At 44.8% G+C, this 17,028-nt stretch overlaps 2 protein-coding genes and 1 long non-coding RNA gene across 5 annotated transcripts; 1 reads left to right on the top strand and 2 right to left on the bottom strand.

The window, feature by feature from the left end:
- Positions 1 to 864: 864 nt before the first annotated feature.
- On the bottom strand, positions 865 to 6,771 carry LOC115340049. 3 transcript variants are annotated; one of them, XR_003922914.1, is made up of 2 exons: positions 5,028 to 6,771; positions 865 to 2,932 (listed from the first exon to the last, which is right to left on the bottom strand). It is a non-coding gene; the product is annotated as an uncharacterized LOC115340049 (long non-coding RNA). The 3 variants fall into 3 exon arrangements; XR_003922913.1 differs by having other exon boundaries at positions 865 to 2,922; XR_003922915.2 differs by having other exon boundaries at positions 865 to 1,266.
- Positions 6,772 to 8,668: 1,897 nt separating this feature from the next.
- On the top strand, positions 8,669 to 13,232 carry RPL7L1 (ribosomal protein L7 like 1). The gene is made up of 7 exons (XM_030010823.2): positions 8,669 to 8,779; positions 8,941 to 9,049; positions 10,917 to 11,080; positions 11,263 to 11,400; positions 11,666 to 11,775; positions 12,018 to 12,230; positions 12,498 to 13,232. Exons 1-6 carry the CDS (start codon positions 8,766 to 8,768, stop codon positions 12,224 to 12,226), a joined length of 744 nt encoding a protein of 247 aa, XP_029866683.1. The 5' UTR covers positions 8,669 to 8,765; the 3' UTR covers positions 12,227 to 12,230; positions 12,498 to 13,232.
- Positions 13,233 to 13,704: 472 nt separating this feature from the next.
- MAD2L1 (mitotic arrest deficient 2 like 1) lies at positions 13,705 to 16,302 on the bottom strand. The gene is made up of 5 exons (XM_030010835.1): positions 16,173 to 16,302; positions 15,835 to 15,981; positions 15,566 to 15,686; positions 14,838 to 14,941; positions 13,705 to 14,574 (listed from the first exon to the last, which is right to left on the bottom strand). Exons 1-5 carry the CDS (start codon positions 16,246 to 16,248, stop codon positions 14,402 to 14,404), a joined length of 621 nt encoding a protein of 206 aa, XP_029866695.1. The 5' UTR covers positions 16,249 to 16,302; the 3' UTR covers positions 13,705 to 14,401.
- Positions 16,303 to 17,028: the final 726 nt, after the last annotated feature.

Here is a 17,028-nt window from a genome sequence, read left to right as displayed (position 1 = left end):
CAAGGTTGTCTCTTTTCTCACTCTGCAGGACCCTGGCCACAGGCGAGAGCCTTTCCTCAAAAGTGGCGGTGACCAGCTGCCCACCTACGCTTCGGGTCCTTGCTGGGGTCTGCTCAGTCCTTCAGGCAGGACCTGCTCTTTGGGGGCAGGACCGCTGCCCTTGGAAGCCACCAGCAAGGGAGAGAAAATGGTCTGTGCTCCTCCCGGTGAAGCTCCCCAGGGCATTCAGGCCAGGGGCTGAAAGACGAGCTCTTTCCAAAAGGCTTTTTCTCCGCCGCAGGCCTCTGGTGTGGTGGGACATCTCTCTCTCACCAGAAGAGTTGGGGAGAGGGACATGTCGTGGCCTGAGAGTGTCTTCTGGACGTGGCCGCACAGGCTGCCCTTGGTATCTTTTAAGTGGGGTGCAGCAGCAGCGAGGGCAGGTACTTAAGCCCTGCAGTGTTGTCAAACGTGGATACCACCGGTCCGAGCTCGATGCAAAACCTCTGCCCTGGCAGCTGCCGCTCAGTTGCTGCCACTCTGTCACCACAGCACGGGCTGGAAGAGCTGAGGGGACTTATGGACACCGCTTTTTTTTTTTTTTTTTCCCCTTCAGCATTCTTTGGGAACTTTGGGGCGAGATGGAGAAGGCACTTAGTTTCAAAGCAGTCCCTTCTGTGAGCGAGGGGCTTGCTTGCCAGGCTTCGCCGTTCATCAGGCTTTCACAGAACCGCCATCTCGTCCCTACCCCTTCCCGCAGACAGAGCACGGCCCGGGCAACAAGTCATCCCTCCGCTCCTCAGGCACACGCCTCCGTGCACATCAGGTTCCTTGGTGAAGGAGGTGATGCCATGAAAAGCCGAAATCAGGACTCAATAGTCATGATGACTATTAAGTAGGTATTCTTTATTGCAGCGCTGGGCACACAGGAGATCGCCCCTCCTAATATGTGCACCATGTCAGGTCAGTTATACAGCTTATATGCAAGTTATATGTACATATTTAGAAGATATCTGAGAAGTGATTAACACATTCATGATTTTCCTGAGAACTCATTATCATAGGTAACCACCCATTCCCACATGCGCATTTATAGTCTTTGGTGGGCTTCAGAGACATCTGGTGGTCGTTTACTTCATCCACTCCTCTTCATCACCATGTCCCCTCGGTGAACTATAGCTTTTACTGCCTTGTCCTTGCTGACAAAACCAGAGCTAGTTTCAGCTGGTTCTGCCGTCTTGAGGCATCCTGTGCCTCTTTATCTCATAGTGGCCTTGCATTCCGTTCCTGAAGATAAGTTCCGTTAAAAGATTACCATGTGCTTACATATATGTTTCACAATGCCACTGCTACATAGTTCATTGCTGCTGCTTGTTAAAAAGGCTTTGGCTAGTAAAGTTCCATCAGGCTCTTGCTTCTATCCCCCCTTTTTCTTTGTCATTGCAAATTCTTTTGCAATATTGTATAACGTTCCATCCTTTTGAAGAGTCCAAGCAAAATATTTTCCCGTTTCCACCTGATGTCTAATCTTATTTCTTTTCCAGTCACTATACGTTTCAGCTGAATTCTGGCAACACCAAAGAAAACATTTGAAAAGCATACACACAAATATTCCTAAAATTGCCAGAGTAATTAATCTGATAAATAGTTGTTTTAACTATCCAAAATTAGGAAGCCAAGAAGTCGATTTATCCGATAAATCTGTAAAGCCCCATTCCGTATTGTCCTTAATAGTTTCATGGAAAATCCTAGTCTTTTCCCATACTTTGTGTGAGTCCTTTTCAATCTGCCCTTCTCAATTAATATAGCTGCAACAGCTCTGATTAATTACCGTGCATACTCCTCCCACTTCTGCAGTTAATATGTCTAGGGCCATTCTACTGTGTACCACTACTTGTGATAGGGAAGCAATTTCAACTTGCATATTAGCAATATCATTCGTAGAGGTGTTAAATATCTCATCTAAGGTAGCAGAGATGTTTACAATTGCTTTTTCCAACTCCCTGACCCCTAGCATGGGGAATAACCACTGTACAAAACTATGAAATCCTGAGGGTCGTTCTGTCAAGGGATTTGAGGTTTGTTTTTGTACTTTTAGTAATAAAATCTCCTCAAAAATCCTGGGGGTATCTGGGAGTGGTTGTGTAGAGTATCCTGGGTGGTTAGATGTCCTGCTGTACACACGCCATACCATTCTTTAGGTAGCGTCTTTCATGCATATCCATCTCCACATAACCACCACCATCCATGGGGCAATCTACAAGACCCCTTGGTCATTTTCAGACCACGTTGATATATTTCCAAACCAGGACCAGAACCACAATTTCTTTTTGAGCCTTGGCTCCAAACAGTCCCACCGTATGTGGTAGTTGCTGAATAATTCCAACTACATCCTATTCCTGTTATATTTCTATATCCTAAGTCTGCAGATCTGTTTTGCGGGTCCTTTTAACAGAACAAAGTATTATTTGTTAGAGTAACTAGGTCAAATTGTGGTCCTTTGGAAGTATCGTTCTCTTGGCCATATTTACAAGAATAATTAAAATTCCAAAACACATTTTGAGTCCAATTCGTACTGGCTATCCCATATAGTGGCAGTTTGGAGCCTCTAGGTAATGCTGTGCAAATCCAACAATCTTTTGCCCTAGTAGCATTGACTAGTGTCTGAATTACCCGATACTGAATATTCTCATTCCAAGCAGCAACAATGCCTATGGTAGATATTATAATTAAAATGCTTATGAGTTCATTTTCTTCTCCCATATTAATGTCTTTGTAGTTTTAATTTCAAAGGTCCCAGAGGTTCAGAAGTCCATTGCTTATCTGGGGCCTTCTTCACTCTGGAATAGTGAATCCAAGCTGGTTGTTCCTTTATCTTGATTGCAGTGAAAGTGGTCAGCAATACCTGGTAAGGTCCATTCCACTTCTCCTCTAGTGGATCACCTGAAAAATTCTTAATATAAACCCAATCTCCAGGGCTGAATGGGTGAATCGGGTGATCCAACCCCTTAGCTCTGGTTCCCAAAACATTCTTGTTAATTTTCTCTAATTGTTTTCCCAAAGAATTCTGTAAGAATTTCCCAATTGACTCAAATCCTCCCCTTAATATTTAGCCTGGTATGGTCTCCCATACAGTATTTCAAAAGGGCTCAGATTTTCCCTGGCTCTAGGTTTCACACGTATCCTAAGCAGTGCAATAGGTAGTGCCTGATACCAATATAGGTTTGCTTCTTGACATATTTTGGCTATCTGTTGTTTTATCATACAATTAATTTTTTCCACCTGCTCACTGGCTTGTGGACTGTAGGGTGTATGTAACTGCCAGTCAATTCCCAATAGTTTACTGACCTGTTGCACTACTTGCGCACAAAAAAGAGTACCCCTATCTGACGAGATGACTATAGGTACTCCAAATTGAGATATTATCTCATTTAATAATACCTTAGTTACTTCTCTTGCTTTGTTTGTTCTACAAGGAAATGCCTCTGGCCATCTGGAAAAGGTGTCTGTAAGTACCAATAAGTATCTGTATCCTCTTTTTCTTGGAAGTTCAGAAAAATCAATTTGCCAGTGGTTCCCTGGTATGCTTCCTTTCCCAGTGTTCCCTAAGTGCACCCTGTTACCTGTGTTGGGGTTATTTCTCAAACATACCTCACATTGCTGAGTCACCTGTCGGATTGTAGTATATAAATTTTTCCCTATTAATTTCTGATTTAAATATTTATACACAGAGTCTGCCCCGCAATGTGTCCTACTGTGCCCCTCCTTGACAATTCCCCATACCTGTTTAGCAGGAGCTATAATTCTGCCATCACTCAGGTGGGCCCCATCCTTTAGAGGGAATCTGTCCTCCCATTTCTTTTATTAGATCTTTATCGGTTCTAGAATATCCAATATTTTCCTGTTCATCCCAACTCTTACCTCTATCCGGAATTAACATTAAGATCTTTTGCGTTCTTTCTGCTGCCTGTTTAGCCTCATCATCAGCCAATCTATTACCTTTTTCCTGGTCAGTGTTACCTTTCAGGTGTCCTCAACAGTGCATAATGGCAACTTTGGTTGGCAATTGAATTGCCTTTAGTAACTGAAGTATTTCTTCAGCATGTTTGATCTGTTTTCCTTGTGCAGTTAGCAGTCCTTGTTCCTTCCAAATTGCTCCATGAGCGTGGACAATTCCAAAGGCATATTTGGAATCTGTCCATATATTTATCTTCTTTCCTTTTGCCAATTCCAGGGCCCTAATCAGGGCAATAATCTCAGCCTTTTGAGCTGACATCCCAGCAGGTAATGACTCAATGGGACTCAATTACCTTACTTGCTGTTGTCACTGTGTATCTGGCCTTTCGGATACCTTGTTGGACAAAGCTGCTTCCAGCTTTGTTACCGTGAACAATCCATGAACCAGGAGCCCTGTGCATCCTCCAGGGGTTCTTCTTTCAAATCTGGTCTGCTAGAGTACACAGTTTCTATGGTTTCTAAGCAATCATGTGTCAACGGTTCAGATGTCACCCCACTGAGGAAAGAAGCTGGGTTTCTAACATTAGTCACTTCAATATTAACATCGTCCGGTTCAACCAGAATGGCCTGGTATTGTAAAAATCGGGACGGGGAAAGCCAATGATTTCCCTTCTGTTCCAGTACTGCGATACTGTATTGTGAGACCAGTACTGTGATCTTTTGGCCCAAAGTAAATTTCCGAGCCTCTTGGATGTTTAGCACTACAGCTGCCACAGCTCATAAGTATCCTGGCCATCCTTCAGTTACTTCATCAAGCTGTTTAGAAAAATAGGCCACAGCTCTTTTGTAAGGCCCTAGCTGTTGGGCTAAGACTCCTAGAGCTATGCCTTGCTTCTCATGAGAAAACAGCCAGAATGGTTTAGTAACATCAGGTAGGCCCAAAGCTGGGGCTCTCATTAGTTCCTTTTTAAGGGTTTCGGATGCATTTTGAGCCTCTTTGGACCAACTCAATTGAGTAGGATTGTTTTTTAAAAGTTCATATAAAGGCTTTGCTATTACTCCATAATTATAAATCCATAATCAGCACCAACCTGTCATTCCCAGGAATGTCCTGAGTTCTTTTATCGTCTGAGGGAGAGGAGTTCTGCAGATGGCTTCTTTTCAGTCTGTTCCTAATTCTCGTTGTCCTCCAGATAGCTCGTACCCGAGGTAGGTTACCTGCTGCTGCACCATCTGAGCCTTCTGTTGAGAAACTCAATATCCATTTAATCCCCCAAAATTCAACAAACTTACAGTCCATTGTATACAATCAGGTTTCATTTCAGTTGCTATTAGTAAGTCATCCACATATTGCAAAAAGGTTCCATCTCTGGAGGGAGGGTCCCATGTTTCAAGTTCCTGTGCTAACTGGTTTCCAAAAATTGTTGGACTGTTCTTAAAACCTTGGGGTAACACTGTCCAGGTAAGTTGGGTTTTCCTACCAGTAGTAGGACTCTCCCATTCAAATGCAAACAAATTTTGACTTTCTTTGGCCAAAGACAAACAGAAGAATGCATCTTTTAAGTCTAATACTGTAAACCATACCCAATTACTTCGTAATTTAGTGAGTAAAGTATAAGGGTTGGCTACCACAGGGTGTAAATCTTTAATGATTTTATTTACTCCTCTTAAATCCTGTACTACCTGATAAGTTCCATCTGGTTTCTATACCAGTAACATGGGGGTGTTACATTCTGATTCACATTCCACTAACAGTCCATGCTGTAAAAAATTACTAATTAGGCTTTCTATCCCTTTTCAGTCTTCTAGTTTCAAAGGGTATTGCTTTTGTTGTACTGGACTGGTTCCTTCCTTGAGCTCTATGACTATAGGAATGGCATTTTTCACCCTCCCGGGAGTCCCTGCAGCCCATACTCCTGGATATACCCGATTAGTAATTTCTTCAGTTTCGGGGGTCATTGCGGCAGACTTCCCAGGGTACATTAGGGCTAAACTTAAAATATCAATTAATTGATTTTCCTTTATTTTTAATTCCACAGTCCCATGTTTAAAGTTATCACTGCTCCTAATTGTTCTAATAAGTTCCGACCCAGTAGTGGTTGGGGAGAATTTGGCAAATACAAAAATCGATGTATCCCAATTTGCTTCCCTAACTTGAATTTGAGGAGTTTTAAAAAGAACGCTTTTTCCTGTTGGCCAGTAGCTCCTTTACATTTACAAAGTCCTTACTTACAGGTATCAATTCTTGATTTAAAACAGAGAAAGAGGCTCCCGTAGCCACCAAAAATTCTACTTTTCCCTGACTTCCCTAGCTTAATTTTAACCAGTGGATCCGCTAGGGTAGATGCCCCAGGTCCCCATCAGTCGGCCTCCGCTTCCGCTATCATAGCCTGTTGTACTCCCTTACGTTTCGGGTATTCATTTTTCCAATGTCCTTCCTCCCAACAATACGCACGCTGATTTCTTCCCAATACCCATTCTATCCCTCTTCTATTCCCAAAGGGCCTTCCTCTCCCACGTCCTCTAAATCTTCCTCCATTTACCATTCCTTTCTGTTCCAAAGCTGCCACTGTCACTGTCGCCATTACTTTTATTAATTTTCGCTTACCTGTATCCTCTCGATTTCTAAAAACTCTCCATGCTTCTTCAAGCAACTTCTCTAAGTCCCTTATATCTGGCTCTTTTAATTTCTGTAACTTCTTCCTTGTATCTGTAGATGACTGTCCCAGAAACAGAGAGACAAGCTGTTGCTCTCCCACGTCTGAAGAAGGATCTAGGGTAGTATATTTTCTCATGGCATTTCTTATTTGATCTAGAAATTCAGTAGGGGTTTCTTTTGGCCCCTGTTTGACAGCATATAATGCAGACGAGTTTACAGCATTTGGAATCGCATTCTCTAATCCCAATTTAATCCAATCTTGATATTGTTTTAGCATTCTGTAATCTCATGCATCATTGGGATCCCAGTGTGGGTCAGTCAGGGGGACGTGGTCATCTACGTTCCCCTGTAAAGTTCCTCCAGTGATCTGGGCCCGTACACGGGTTCGAGCGGTTTTTAATACCAATTGTTTTTGTTTCTGTCATTTCTCCTAAAATTAAATCTACATCTGACCAGTCAGGATCCTGATTTTTTACTATTAATTCAAATTGCTTTGCCACTTTAATGGGGTCATCTCGATACCCCTTAGCTACCTCTTTCCAGGCATCCAGATCAGCGGTCGAAAAGGGAACTTTTAGCCTAGCCCGGCCTCCCACCCCCATTACTTCTCTCAATGGGGCTAGGAGTAACCCAGCCCTCTGGGTTTTACTCCGGGTTCGTGCTGTAATTGGAGTAAAATTGCTTGTTGCTCCTTCCTCCTCACTGTTACTATCTGTTTCGGACGGGGTAAGGGAGGCAGATTTGTAATGGAGGGGGTAATCCCAGGTCCTCAGGCTGCTCTTCTACCTCCTCTACTTTCTTCCTGGGGTTTGTCAGCTTCAAACACCTTTGTCCGATGCTACACGCTAAGCGGCATCTCTTCATTTTCTCCTGCCTCTTTCTTTCACCTCTATGTTCTTTTTCTAAGGATAAAACCAGGGGGTCTTGTGGTGGTACATTGATCCCACAATCTCTCTGCCAGTCCGGGTGGTTTCGTAAGGTAAGGAACATATTGGCATATATAACCTCATCCCATTTTTCTTCTCTCCGCAAAAATAACCTTAACTGCACTATAGTATTATAATTCAAAGATCCATTAAAGGGCCAATTTTCATCCTCCTCCAGCTTGTATAAAGGCCACCACTGATTACAGTATTTAATTAATGTTGTCTTGATCACATTCCCACCTGGTGGTCCCCCTATATCTCTCCAGTGTGCTAGGATACATCCCAGGGGGCTTTTCTTTAGAATTCCACCACTTTGTTGGCCCCCCCTTCTACTTTACTGATTCTGTACCTTGTTTATTTTCCCACAAATTACTTTAATAACTTCAACCTATCTTTCTTTTATTTTCCCACCCTGACCACGTTCCACAATTCTCACACTGAATATCCCATCCAAATACTACCCATAGGTTTTGATCACAGATAAAGCAATTTATGAGAAAAAGTGGTTCACATTCCTTTTCATGGTGAAATACACAGTTCGCCAGGTTTCCCACGCTCACTTTGCAGCTGTGCCGCGTCCCGGTCGCTCACCAGTCACACCAGAGTTAACTCAGCTTATTCATACACGAGCGTCAAATCCAAATGAATTTTCAGTAAACAATTCCTTACAAATATATCCAAGTTCAATACCAAGAAATCAATACCGCCACAGAGTACGTTACTGCAGAAGTACGTAGCTCAACCCGTGCCCGTACCAAATACCAGAGCGCAGCACTCACAGCGAGCGGGCACAAAGCCAGAAGTACAAAAACTTACACAAGTTATATGAGCTCTGTACCGATACCGAACGATACCAGATGTATACCCCCAGGCACTAGTAACCTGGTATACGGTGCTCCGCGTAGGACGTCTCCTACGACTTATGAGAACCCCCTAACGACCGGTCCCAGATTCCAGCAGAGAAACCCAGAAAAATGTAAAGAATACCTTTTACTCCTTTAGACGGTCCTTGTCTGCTCCCGCAGCGATCCGACTGAGGCGAGGAGTCCCTCCGGGAAATCCCGGGGGTGCCCTAGGGACTCCTGTTCTCCGCGGGTCCTGCAGCCGAGCGGAGTGCGTCCCATCGGGTAAAAGACGAGGAGGAGCTGCGGGGAGCACGGCCCCGGGCTGGGCGGCCATGACACCGCCTCGCGCATGCGCGGCAGCGGCATTCCCCCCCCCCCCCACCCTCGACTGCCGGCGAAATGGCGGAAGAGGAGTGAGTGCGGGGGAGCGGCGGGTCGGGTATCCGCCGCCATCCGCGGGGACTGCGCGGTCGCGGGGCTGGGGGCGGCGGCGGCGGCGGCGGCGGAGGGGGGTGTCCTGGGGGGTGTCGGGGTGCGGTGCCGCTGGATGTGACCGGCTTCTCCCGTCCCGCAGGCCGAGGCGGCGGATCCCGCTGGTGCCGGAGAACTTGCTGAAGAAGAGGAAGGCCTACCAGGCCATCAAGGCCACCCAGGCCAAGCAGGCGCTCCTCAACAAGCGGAAGGTAGGGGCCGGCCGCGGGGGGATCCCCGGGGCGGCGGGGTTGGCGTTGTCCGGCCGGCTGGGAGAGCCTGGCTGTAAGGGGGCGAAGCCCGGGGTGGATCTGCGGTGCTGTTGCGGCTGTCCGTGCTTGTGTTTCGGAGGAGGGAATCGTAGCTCCGTGCAGTCGTACGAATGATCTGAGTGGTCAGCTTCCTATGCGAGGGGGGATGCCGGAGCCCTGCGGGGGGGGGGCAAAGGAGGGAGCCGGCTCGTTGCTGAGACTCTGTATTGATACCGTGACGATCCTCTGGGTTCTCTCTGAGGGGAAGCTTGAGGCCATCTCTTCAGTTGTTGAGCGTCTTCCCCGTGTGTCTTTGAGCCCTGTAAAGAGGACAAAACTTTTTGGCGTGTTATACCGAAACACAAATTTATTGCAGACTGAGTTGTTCCTCTTAGATCAGTGATTACCAGGGTGCGTGTGTGCATGGCCAAATGTGGCAAAACGTAATGCTGCCGAGTTGTTTGTGCTACCATGGGATTACGCTGTCTGAAAGCAGTTCACCTTTGCGTTGTAAACCTTCACGGAGACGGTGTGCCTTTCTGAGGGTGCGCTTAGAGCTAACTAGCTAGATAAATCTGTTGGAGCGTAGGCAGGTCGTTATGAAGCCTTTTTCTGCGTGTCAGGTGGCACGTGTTGCTCCCTGTGCTTGGTGTGTGGTTTCCAGACTGGCAGAGCACAGCAAACCTTCCTATTTCAGAATTTGAGACCTGTTCTGCTGTATCTCAGCTAATATAGCAGGTGCTTGTCTTGGAAGTGGCTTAAAACTTTCCCAGTGAATCTGTTTTTGTGGAGTTGGTGGGATTATGTGCAAAACTCCTGCCGTTTTGGTTAGGTACTGTGTTTATGTTTTTAACTATATGAATGGCTTGCTGTATTTATGAGGTGGAAAGGGAAGTATAAGCAATAGTGTTAAATTGCCACCTTTTAAGATTCTCATTAGAAAAATGACCCTAGTGATGAGATTTTGATCGGGTCTACCTGCTTTGAAAATTCAAACCAATTTTATGGGTGATTTACAAGGTGAAATGGGACAGAAGACATGTAACATTAAATACTTCAATTTTAAAGTGGCCTAATAGTTTAGTCAGTAGTGTATCTGAAATATTACTGGGTAGCTGCCATGCACATTCAGCTCCTATTCATATGAGAAAGAACTGCGATTTAGGTGGATGTACGTGTTCCTGAGCTAAGGATAGGCATTTAAACATCTTTTTAATTTAAAAAAGCTTTAAATTTTCCCATAATTCTGAAAAGACTTTTTTTTTTTTAAGTAAGCTAGATGTTCTGTGTTTAAATTAGTAATACTTAATAGTTATTTGAATGGTTGCATTTTTTTTGTATGTGTGCCTTTGTAGAAAAGGACTTTAAACCCAGTTATTTTCTGTCGGATGGTAATTTTGAGTCACACTAGGGTATTGCTGTAGCATCTGTTTTACCCAGATACGTTCATTGTTTCTGGCTTTCCCAGTGATTGGCTGAGCTGTGTACGTAGTTGTGAAGATCTGTCTGTCTGTAGCTGCAAATGCTTCCATTTGATTTCTTCTATGCCTAGAAGTATCCTGGGTCTCACTTTGTCCTAATTTTTTTTTTTGTCTGAGGAAAAACTCTTAGTTCACCGTTCATAAATTATAGCTAGATGCTTGTAAATTTGTATGTTGTCCTCAGTTCTGTCTCCCCTGGGCTTAGATTATCAAATTCATTTTTCTTCTTTCTGCCTCCAAAACTGAAAGAGCATAGTTCATCATGTTCTGAATTTCATTTGGCCTTGGAGATGCAAACCTCTGAGACTCTTGGGAAGGGTGATAATTTCTTATCCTTTTGTCTTTAGCACCAGAAGGGGAAACAAATCCAGTTTAAACGCCTTGAGGCTTTTGTTCGAGATTCATGGCGCAAACACCGAGATGACATCCGGCTGAGGCGCATGGAGCAGAGACCTGGACAGACGCCTGTACCTCAGGAGCACAAACTAGCCTTTGTTGTGCGGATTGTAGAGTAAGAAAGTTTTGTTACTCCTTACCTTTATTATTGTTGCTATTTGTAGCTGTCAGATAATTTCTAAGCAAAGGAAGGATGATCAACCCAGACGTGTCTCCTTGTAGGTAGTCTGAGACCTTTTGTTGCTGTATTAGAGAAATGTGGTTACTAATACTAAACTAAATGTTTTTCTGACTCAGTATTAAGGGAGTGAGTAGGAGGGTAAGAAGAGTGATCGAGTTGCTGCGGCTGAGAAAAAATTTCACTGGAACATTTGTTAAACTGACTCCTTTATCGCTGAAGATGCTGCGGATTGTGGAACCTTATGTGGCGTGGGGGTAAGTACCAGCCCCGTGACTTGATAGCAATTTGTATGTAAATATCATAGCTTTTTGATTCTCCCTCTGGTATCACAAATCTATAGCTGGCTTTTCCAGTAATGGTCAAAACTTTGTCAACTTATATCTAAAACTTGTTAGTGTCCCTTTTCTCGTTGTTCTAAAAATAACTTGGTTACTTTCTCACCTCTGTACAAAGGAGTAGGATGAGACTTCCGGCTGTATCGAGCCTCTCTGTTACAGAATCTGATTTTTGTTTTTGCAGACACCCTAACCTGAAATCTGTACGAGAGCTCATCCTGAAACGGGGTCAAGCCAAGATAAAGAAAAAGAGAATGCCTCTGACAGACAATATGCTGATAGAGGAGCATTTAGGTGAGGAAGAGGATGAGAAAATTAAGTGAATCAAGGAAAGAGGCTGATGTGGAGAGTTTGCAATCTGACCTCAGAGGGAGGGGAGGGAGAAAAACCTTGCAAGACTTGCAGATGGAGAACTGGCTGTTCTGGAGTAGTGTGAGGAAAGATAATACCGTTGGGCATCTTGTGTATATGTTGTAGCGGGCGTGCTTTTTGTTTTGTTGGGTTTTTAAAAAAAAAAAAAAAAAATTTCTCTGCAGGGAACTATGGTATTATTTGCCTGGAAGACCTTATTCATGAAATCTACTCAGCTGGGAAGTATTTCAAACAAGTCACAAACTTTCTATGGCCATTCCATCTGTCAGTGGCTCGCCATGCTTCACGTAACAAAGTGGGTTTCCTGAAGGAAATGGGTAAGCCTGGCTGCAGAGGTGAAGCAATCAACCAGCTTATACGTCAGCTGAACTAGTCAGGTGAGGAATGTCTGTTGTGTAACTTTTAAATCTTGCCCTTTATCTGGTTTCCTAAGAAAAACTATACTGCCATCGGAGATGGGGCGAGGGGGCACCTATGTTTTTGATTCTTCACTCTACAGAAGTGATCCCCAAGGTAGGGGAAACGAATGAAGAGGGTGGGTTCCATTAGGTATCAGCAAATCCTATTGGACACCTCTATAAAGGCTTGACTTCTGGGAGATTGCATTAATGTGACTTTTTTTTTCTTTCTTTCTTGTTCTGCAGGGTCTTTGTGAAAACTTCAGGATTTATAACCTGTTCCTTTTTGCATATAGTTTTCATGGACATTATCTCTATGCAATGATATACTCTATCTCTTGACTGTTGGTGCCTCTATAAAAAAAGAAAAAATATACAGACTTGGAGATGGACTTGGAGCTGGTCCTTCTTAAAGAAGATGATAAATTGTATTTGGTACAAGAAAGAAGTGACTTGAACTCCCTGGAGCAGTCTGGCTTCTGTACCTCTGTAAAATAAGGGTGGTTTTTATACTCACTACTGCTGGCTCTGTACAAGTCGCCTCCTGATCTCACCTTTGGTATGAAGCAGTGGTTGTCAGTTCCTTATTTAAATTTCTGTTACAGTTGACTTGCACTCACTGCTTTGATCCAGTCCTCCTCAGGGGCAGTGCTTGAAGGTGCACCTCCTAGGTGTAAAGGGGTAGCGCAGTCACCTGTTTAAGAAAATTGCAGACAGGCAGAAGAAAACACTAGGTATTCCTCTGTTACTGCAGTGCAAGCCCTAGCAGTGAATAATGTAATGTTTTTTGGAAGTACCTAGATTGTATGTGTTTTAAAAAGCTGTGATTTTGTGCTGCTGATTTACAGAAGGCTGCCTTTTCAATTCTGCTAGATTGGGACTGCTGGAGAGAACTATTTCCTGATAGGAAAGCCCAGAAACTTTGTAATATAGTGGTGGAGTACATGTAATCAATGTTTTTTAAATAAACTTTTGAAATTACACTGTTACAACAGGAAGAGTCATATATATATCTATATATAACTCTAGAACAATGAGAAAAGTTAAATACTCTGGCTGAAGTGCATTTGGTGAAGGAAATGAACAAAACCACAGAAGTGTCTGAAAGTTCTATTAACGCTTACAGTTTTAAATCCTAAATTTCTTCCGGTACAAAATGTGTGAAGAATGCAGGAAGAGTCCGATGCTATTTAACAAATATGGAAGGCGCTGTGCTTAATCATTAGGTCACTGTGACCTATTTATACTGTTATTTGAAGACTTAAGTGCGGGAAAACTACTAATCCATGACTGGATTTCATATTGACTGCACAACACTTGTTTTGAGACTCAGAGAAAACAGTTGAAGTAACAGTAAGTAGGATGCCTTTAGGGTACTAATTCTGTGACAGTTATAAATGAAGATGTAGCATCCATAAAAACATCTAAAATGTGAAGTACTACAGACTTGGAATTAGAGAACACTATACAAGTTCAAGCTTTATTTGTAAAACAAGAATACAAACATAGAAAATGCTTGACAGACACTAGAGACATGCACCAACTTAGAACAACACCACCATCCCCAGAAGCAGAGTCCAGCAGTCAAATGAATGTACAAGGCTTCATATCGTTAAGATTTTCCTGATAAACAGCTGCTTTCATTGTAAAGAGGTACAAGTAACTTCAGAATTGTTCTGTTGATTCATTTTAGAATTGTTTCTGGTAATAAAACAGCCCAGGCTTTTAACATGAAGAACTGGCATGACAGGAGTGTGATATTTTTTTAGTGCCAGAGAGAACTTAAGCCTGCTAATAGAATGCAGTTTATAATAATCTTAAAATACAAAATTACAGGATCTGAAGACAATTCTAGCAATTGATCCTAGGTTTAGACAGTTTTTCTAGTGAATGTGGTAGTTTAACACACCATTAGTTTAGCTCGTACAGATATGTAAGAATTGAACTATTGTTATGAATATCTTTAGACCTGTTTAAAAACAATGCCACCTTAGTCTAGTGTTACACCACATTATCCTAGGCAACCACGTTGCCTTTTTTCTGTATCATACTTCAGCAAGAACAACAGTAATGATGTGTTCATGACTCAGCTGCACTAGGAACAGAAACTATACAAGGTGACAGGATATATACAACACCCCTGCTATGTCTTAGGGGAAGGAATCCTTTTTGTAAGCCACCATACTATTTACTTTGTGGATTGTAGTAGTGAAGGAACGAAGACGAACCTCTTCCGAATTGGCTATGAATTGCGGTCCTGACTCTTCCCACTTTTCTGGCACTGCCAAATCTTTATCTGTGTATATCAGCAAGTCAAAGGCACCTGTAAGCAAGTGGAAACAAGTTAACAGTAATGCATACATAAGAAGATGGTATATTTGAAGTTAAAGTGCATGTTCTAGAAGCCACCCTGAGTTCTGTCCTGATCTCAGTCTAACAAAATGCTCTCAGAAATGTAATGATATATGACATGTAATAATTAAAAAACCTCAGAAAATAGCAGAAAGTATTTTCTAAAAGTGGAAAAGTTGTTGAGATTTTCCAAAAGAAGCATTTGATTTCTTTAGTGAAGTTAGGAATACTCACAGGCAGTTTCCAACAGTGGCAGAAAAGTTACTGTGGCAGTTATTTGTCTGATAACAGATCTAATTTCATCCTGAATAGCTTTCTGAGATTTCTCTCGTGGTGCACTGGAAAAATAGGAAAACTCTGTTAAGAAAGCAAGCTTCTACTATACTGACAGTTTTCTTTAAATACAGTTCTCCCTGTTAGGCTCTGTTGGTCTGTTTCCTACAGAATTTTTTTATAGTAGTGACACTCTTTTAAGTCGTAGGTAGACAGGCTTAGAAAAATTAAGTGATAGTCAGTTTCCCTTTATTGTTGTTTGTAAAGCTTCACAGTACTTGTAAGGAATGTTACATTTATTCTCAGTCCAGAATGGATGAGAACATTTTGGCATAACAACAGGAAAGCTGTAGTTCTTCAGGGCATGTACCCAATACAAGATTTTACGTACTTTGTTGAAGATTAAAAATCAAGTTTTGATCTGGTGCTTTAAAAAAAAATTTAAAAGTCAACACCTGAGGATTATGTATACTTCAATCATATAATGACTGGTTTACAGACAAACAGAAGGAATAGCAGTAAGAAAGATAGTAGGTTTGAAGGAACACCTTCCATGTTGATAACTGAGAAAAGGCCGTCTCGGCTGCTCTGAGGAACCAGAACAGTGCTGATGCACATGGAATTTATCTTGTTCCTGCACAGCTACTAGGTAGAGGGAAGAGCAGGCATAGAGGAACACTGTTACTCACCTCTCATCCTTTGCAGTTTTGTCACACTCTATGTCAAACTGCCACCGCTCCAGAACCTCGTTGTTTTCGATACTCGAGATCACCACCACCAGGCGCTGCACAATGCACTTGTACAGCCACTCTGAAAGAAGCCACAGCGGTTACTTGCAGTGCGAGAAAGACAAGAAGCATCACCAGAGACACAACAAGGAGGGCACAGCAGCCTCCCGCCAGCTGCACTAGCTTGGCAGTTTGAAGAAGCCCCCCCCCCGCTCCCCGCACCCCGCCACCTTTCATCTGCTCCACGACGTTGTTGAGGTAATTCTTCAGCTCGGGGTCGGTGGTGACGAGGAGGGTGAGCCCGTACTTCTGGACGCGGGTGAAGGTCTCGGGGGGGTAGATGCCCCGCTGGTAGAGGATGCTGTTGATTCCATAAGCTGCAACACGCGGAAGGGAGAGGGGGGTGGGGAGGAGATGTGTGCCTGAGGCGGCCGGGCCGCCCCTCCCCGCCGGCGGCCATGTCGCCCCGCAGGAGGCCTACCAGCCGCCCCGTCCTCCCTCCCTCCCTCCCTCCCACCCACCCCGGTCGGTCTCCGAGCCCCCCCTCCCCAGCGCCGCAACCCCTTACAGAAAAACTCGGCGACGATCTCGGCGCTGCCCCGCAGGGTGATGCCCTGCTGGTCCCGGCCGAGCTGCTTGGCCATGGCGGCTGCGCGGCGGCGGCCGCCGCTTTCCCCGCCGCCCGGTTCAAACCGAGCCCCGCCCCCGCCACAACGCCCCTTTCCCGTCTCGTCAGCCCGTCGCCGCGCACGCGCGCTAGCGGAGGCCTCCCCCGCCCCCTCCTCCCCCTCCTCCTCCCCCTCCTCCGCGTGCGCGGACCGTTGGGGGAAGCCGTCCGCCTTGGTGCGCGTGCGCGCGCGCGGGCGGCCGTTAGCAGGAGGGGCGCGAGGCGGGGCGGTGCCGCCTTGGCGGCTGAGGGGAGGGCGCGCGACCGCACCTCACCTCACCTCACCTCACCTCACCTCACCCTCCACCGCCGGCCCCAGCGTGTCTTCTGGTGGCGAAGCGGGGGTGCCGTGCTGTGCGTCGACAGAGAGGGCTGGCTCGGCGAGCCACCTGATAGAAAGGAAAGGTCTTCCCGCGTTAAACTTCCCACCAGCTCTCGGTGCCGTTGCGGCGGGCCGAGCCGTCGCCTGTGGCGGGGCTGAGGGAAGCACAGGCTGGGGGCGGAGTGAGGCCGCGCCGTGGAAGTGCTGTTGGAAGCTCGGTTTCGGAGTTTGTTTAGATGCATTCGTCCGTATGAAGGCGCTTTTGAACTTAAACATGAAACTTGCCAGGTACGAATGAAATGAAGCAAGTGCCTCGTTTAAGGGGGATTTTTGGAAGCGTTCGCTATGTAAATCACATAGTAGCTATCTAAAATAAAACTGGTCTATTCTGCAAGCACTGTCAACAGGCAGGCAAGGGAGACCTTGGGAAAGTGG

The sequence above is a fragment of the Aquila chrysaetos genome, chromosome 1, assembly GCF_900496995.4.
Source record: "Aquila chrysaetos chrysaetos chromosome 1, bAquChr1.4, whole genome shotgun sequence".
In the NCBI taxonomy this organism is placed as follows: domain Eukaryota; kingdom Metazoa; phylum Chordata; class Aves; order Accipitriformes; family Accipitridae; genus Aquila; species Aquila chrysaetos.
The sequence above is the reverse complement of the archived record's forward strand: the minus strand, read 5'-3'. Positions and strand labels throughout refer to the sequence as shown.

Bases quoted from the DNA above. Each gene is read 5' to 3' on its own strand.
- RPL7L1 (XM_030010823.2), top strand. The intron at 9,050-10,916 runs GTAGGGGCCGGC...TTTTGTCTTTAG, and splicing joins CGCTCCTCAACAAGCGGAAG to CACCAGAAGGGGAAACAAAT. The intron at 11,776-12,017 runs GTGAGGAAGAGG...ATTTCTCTGCAG, and splicing joins GCTGATAGAGGAGCATTTAG to GGAACTATGGTATTATTTGC.
- MAD2L1 (XM_030010835.1), bottom strand. From the start codon at position 16,248: ATGGCCAAGCAGCTCGGCCGGGACCAGCAGGGCATCACCCTGCGGGGC. The intron at 15,687-15,834 runs GTGGCGGGGTGC...GGCTTCTTTCAG, and splicing joins CGTCGTGGAGCAGATGAAAG to AGTGGCTGTACAAGTGCATT. The intron at 14,942-15,565 runs GTGAGTAACAGT...CTATTTTTCCAG, and splicing joins AAAACTGCAAAGGATGAGAG to TGCACCACGAGAGAAATCTC.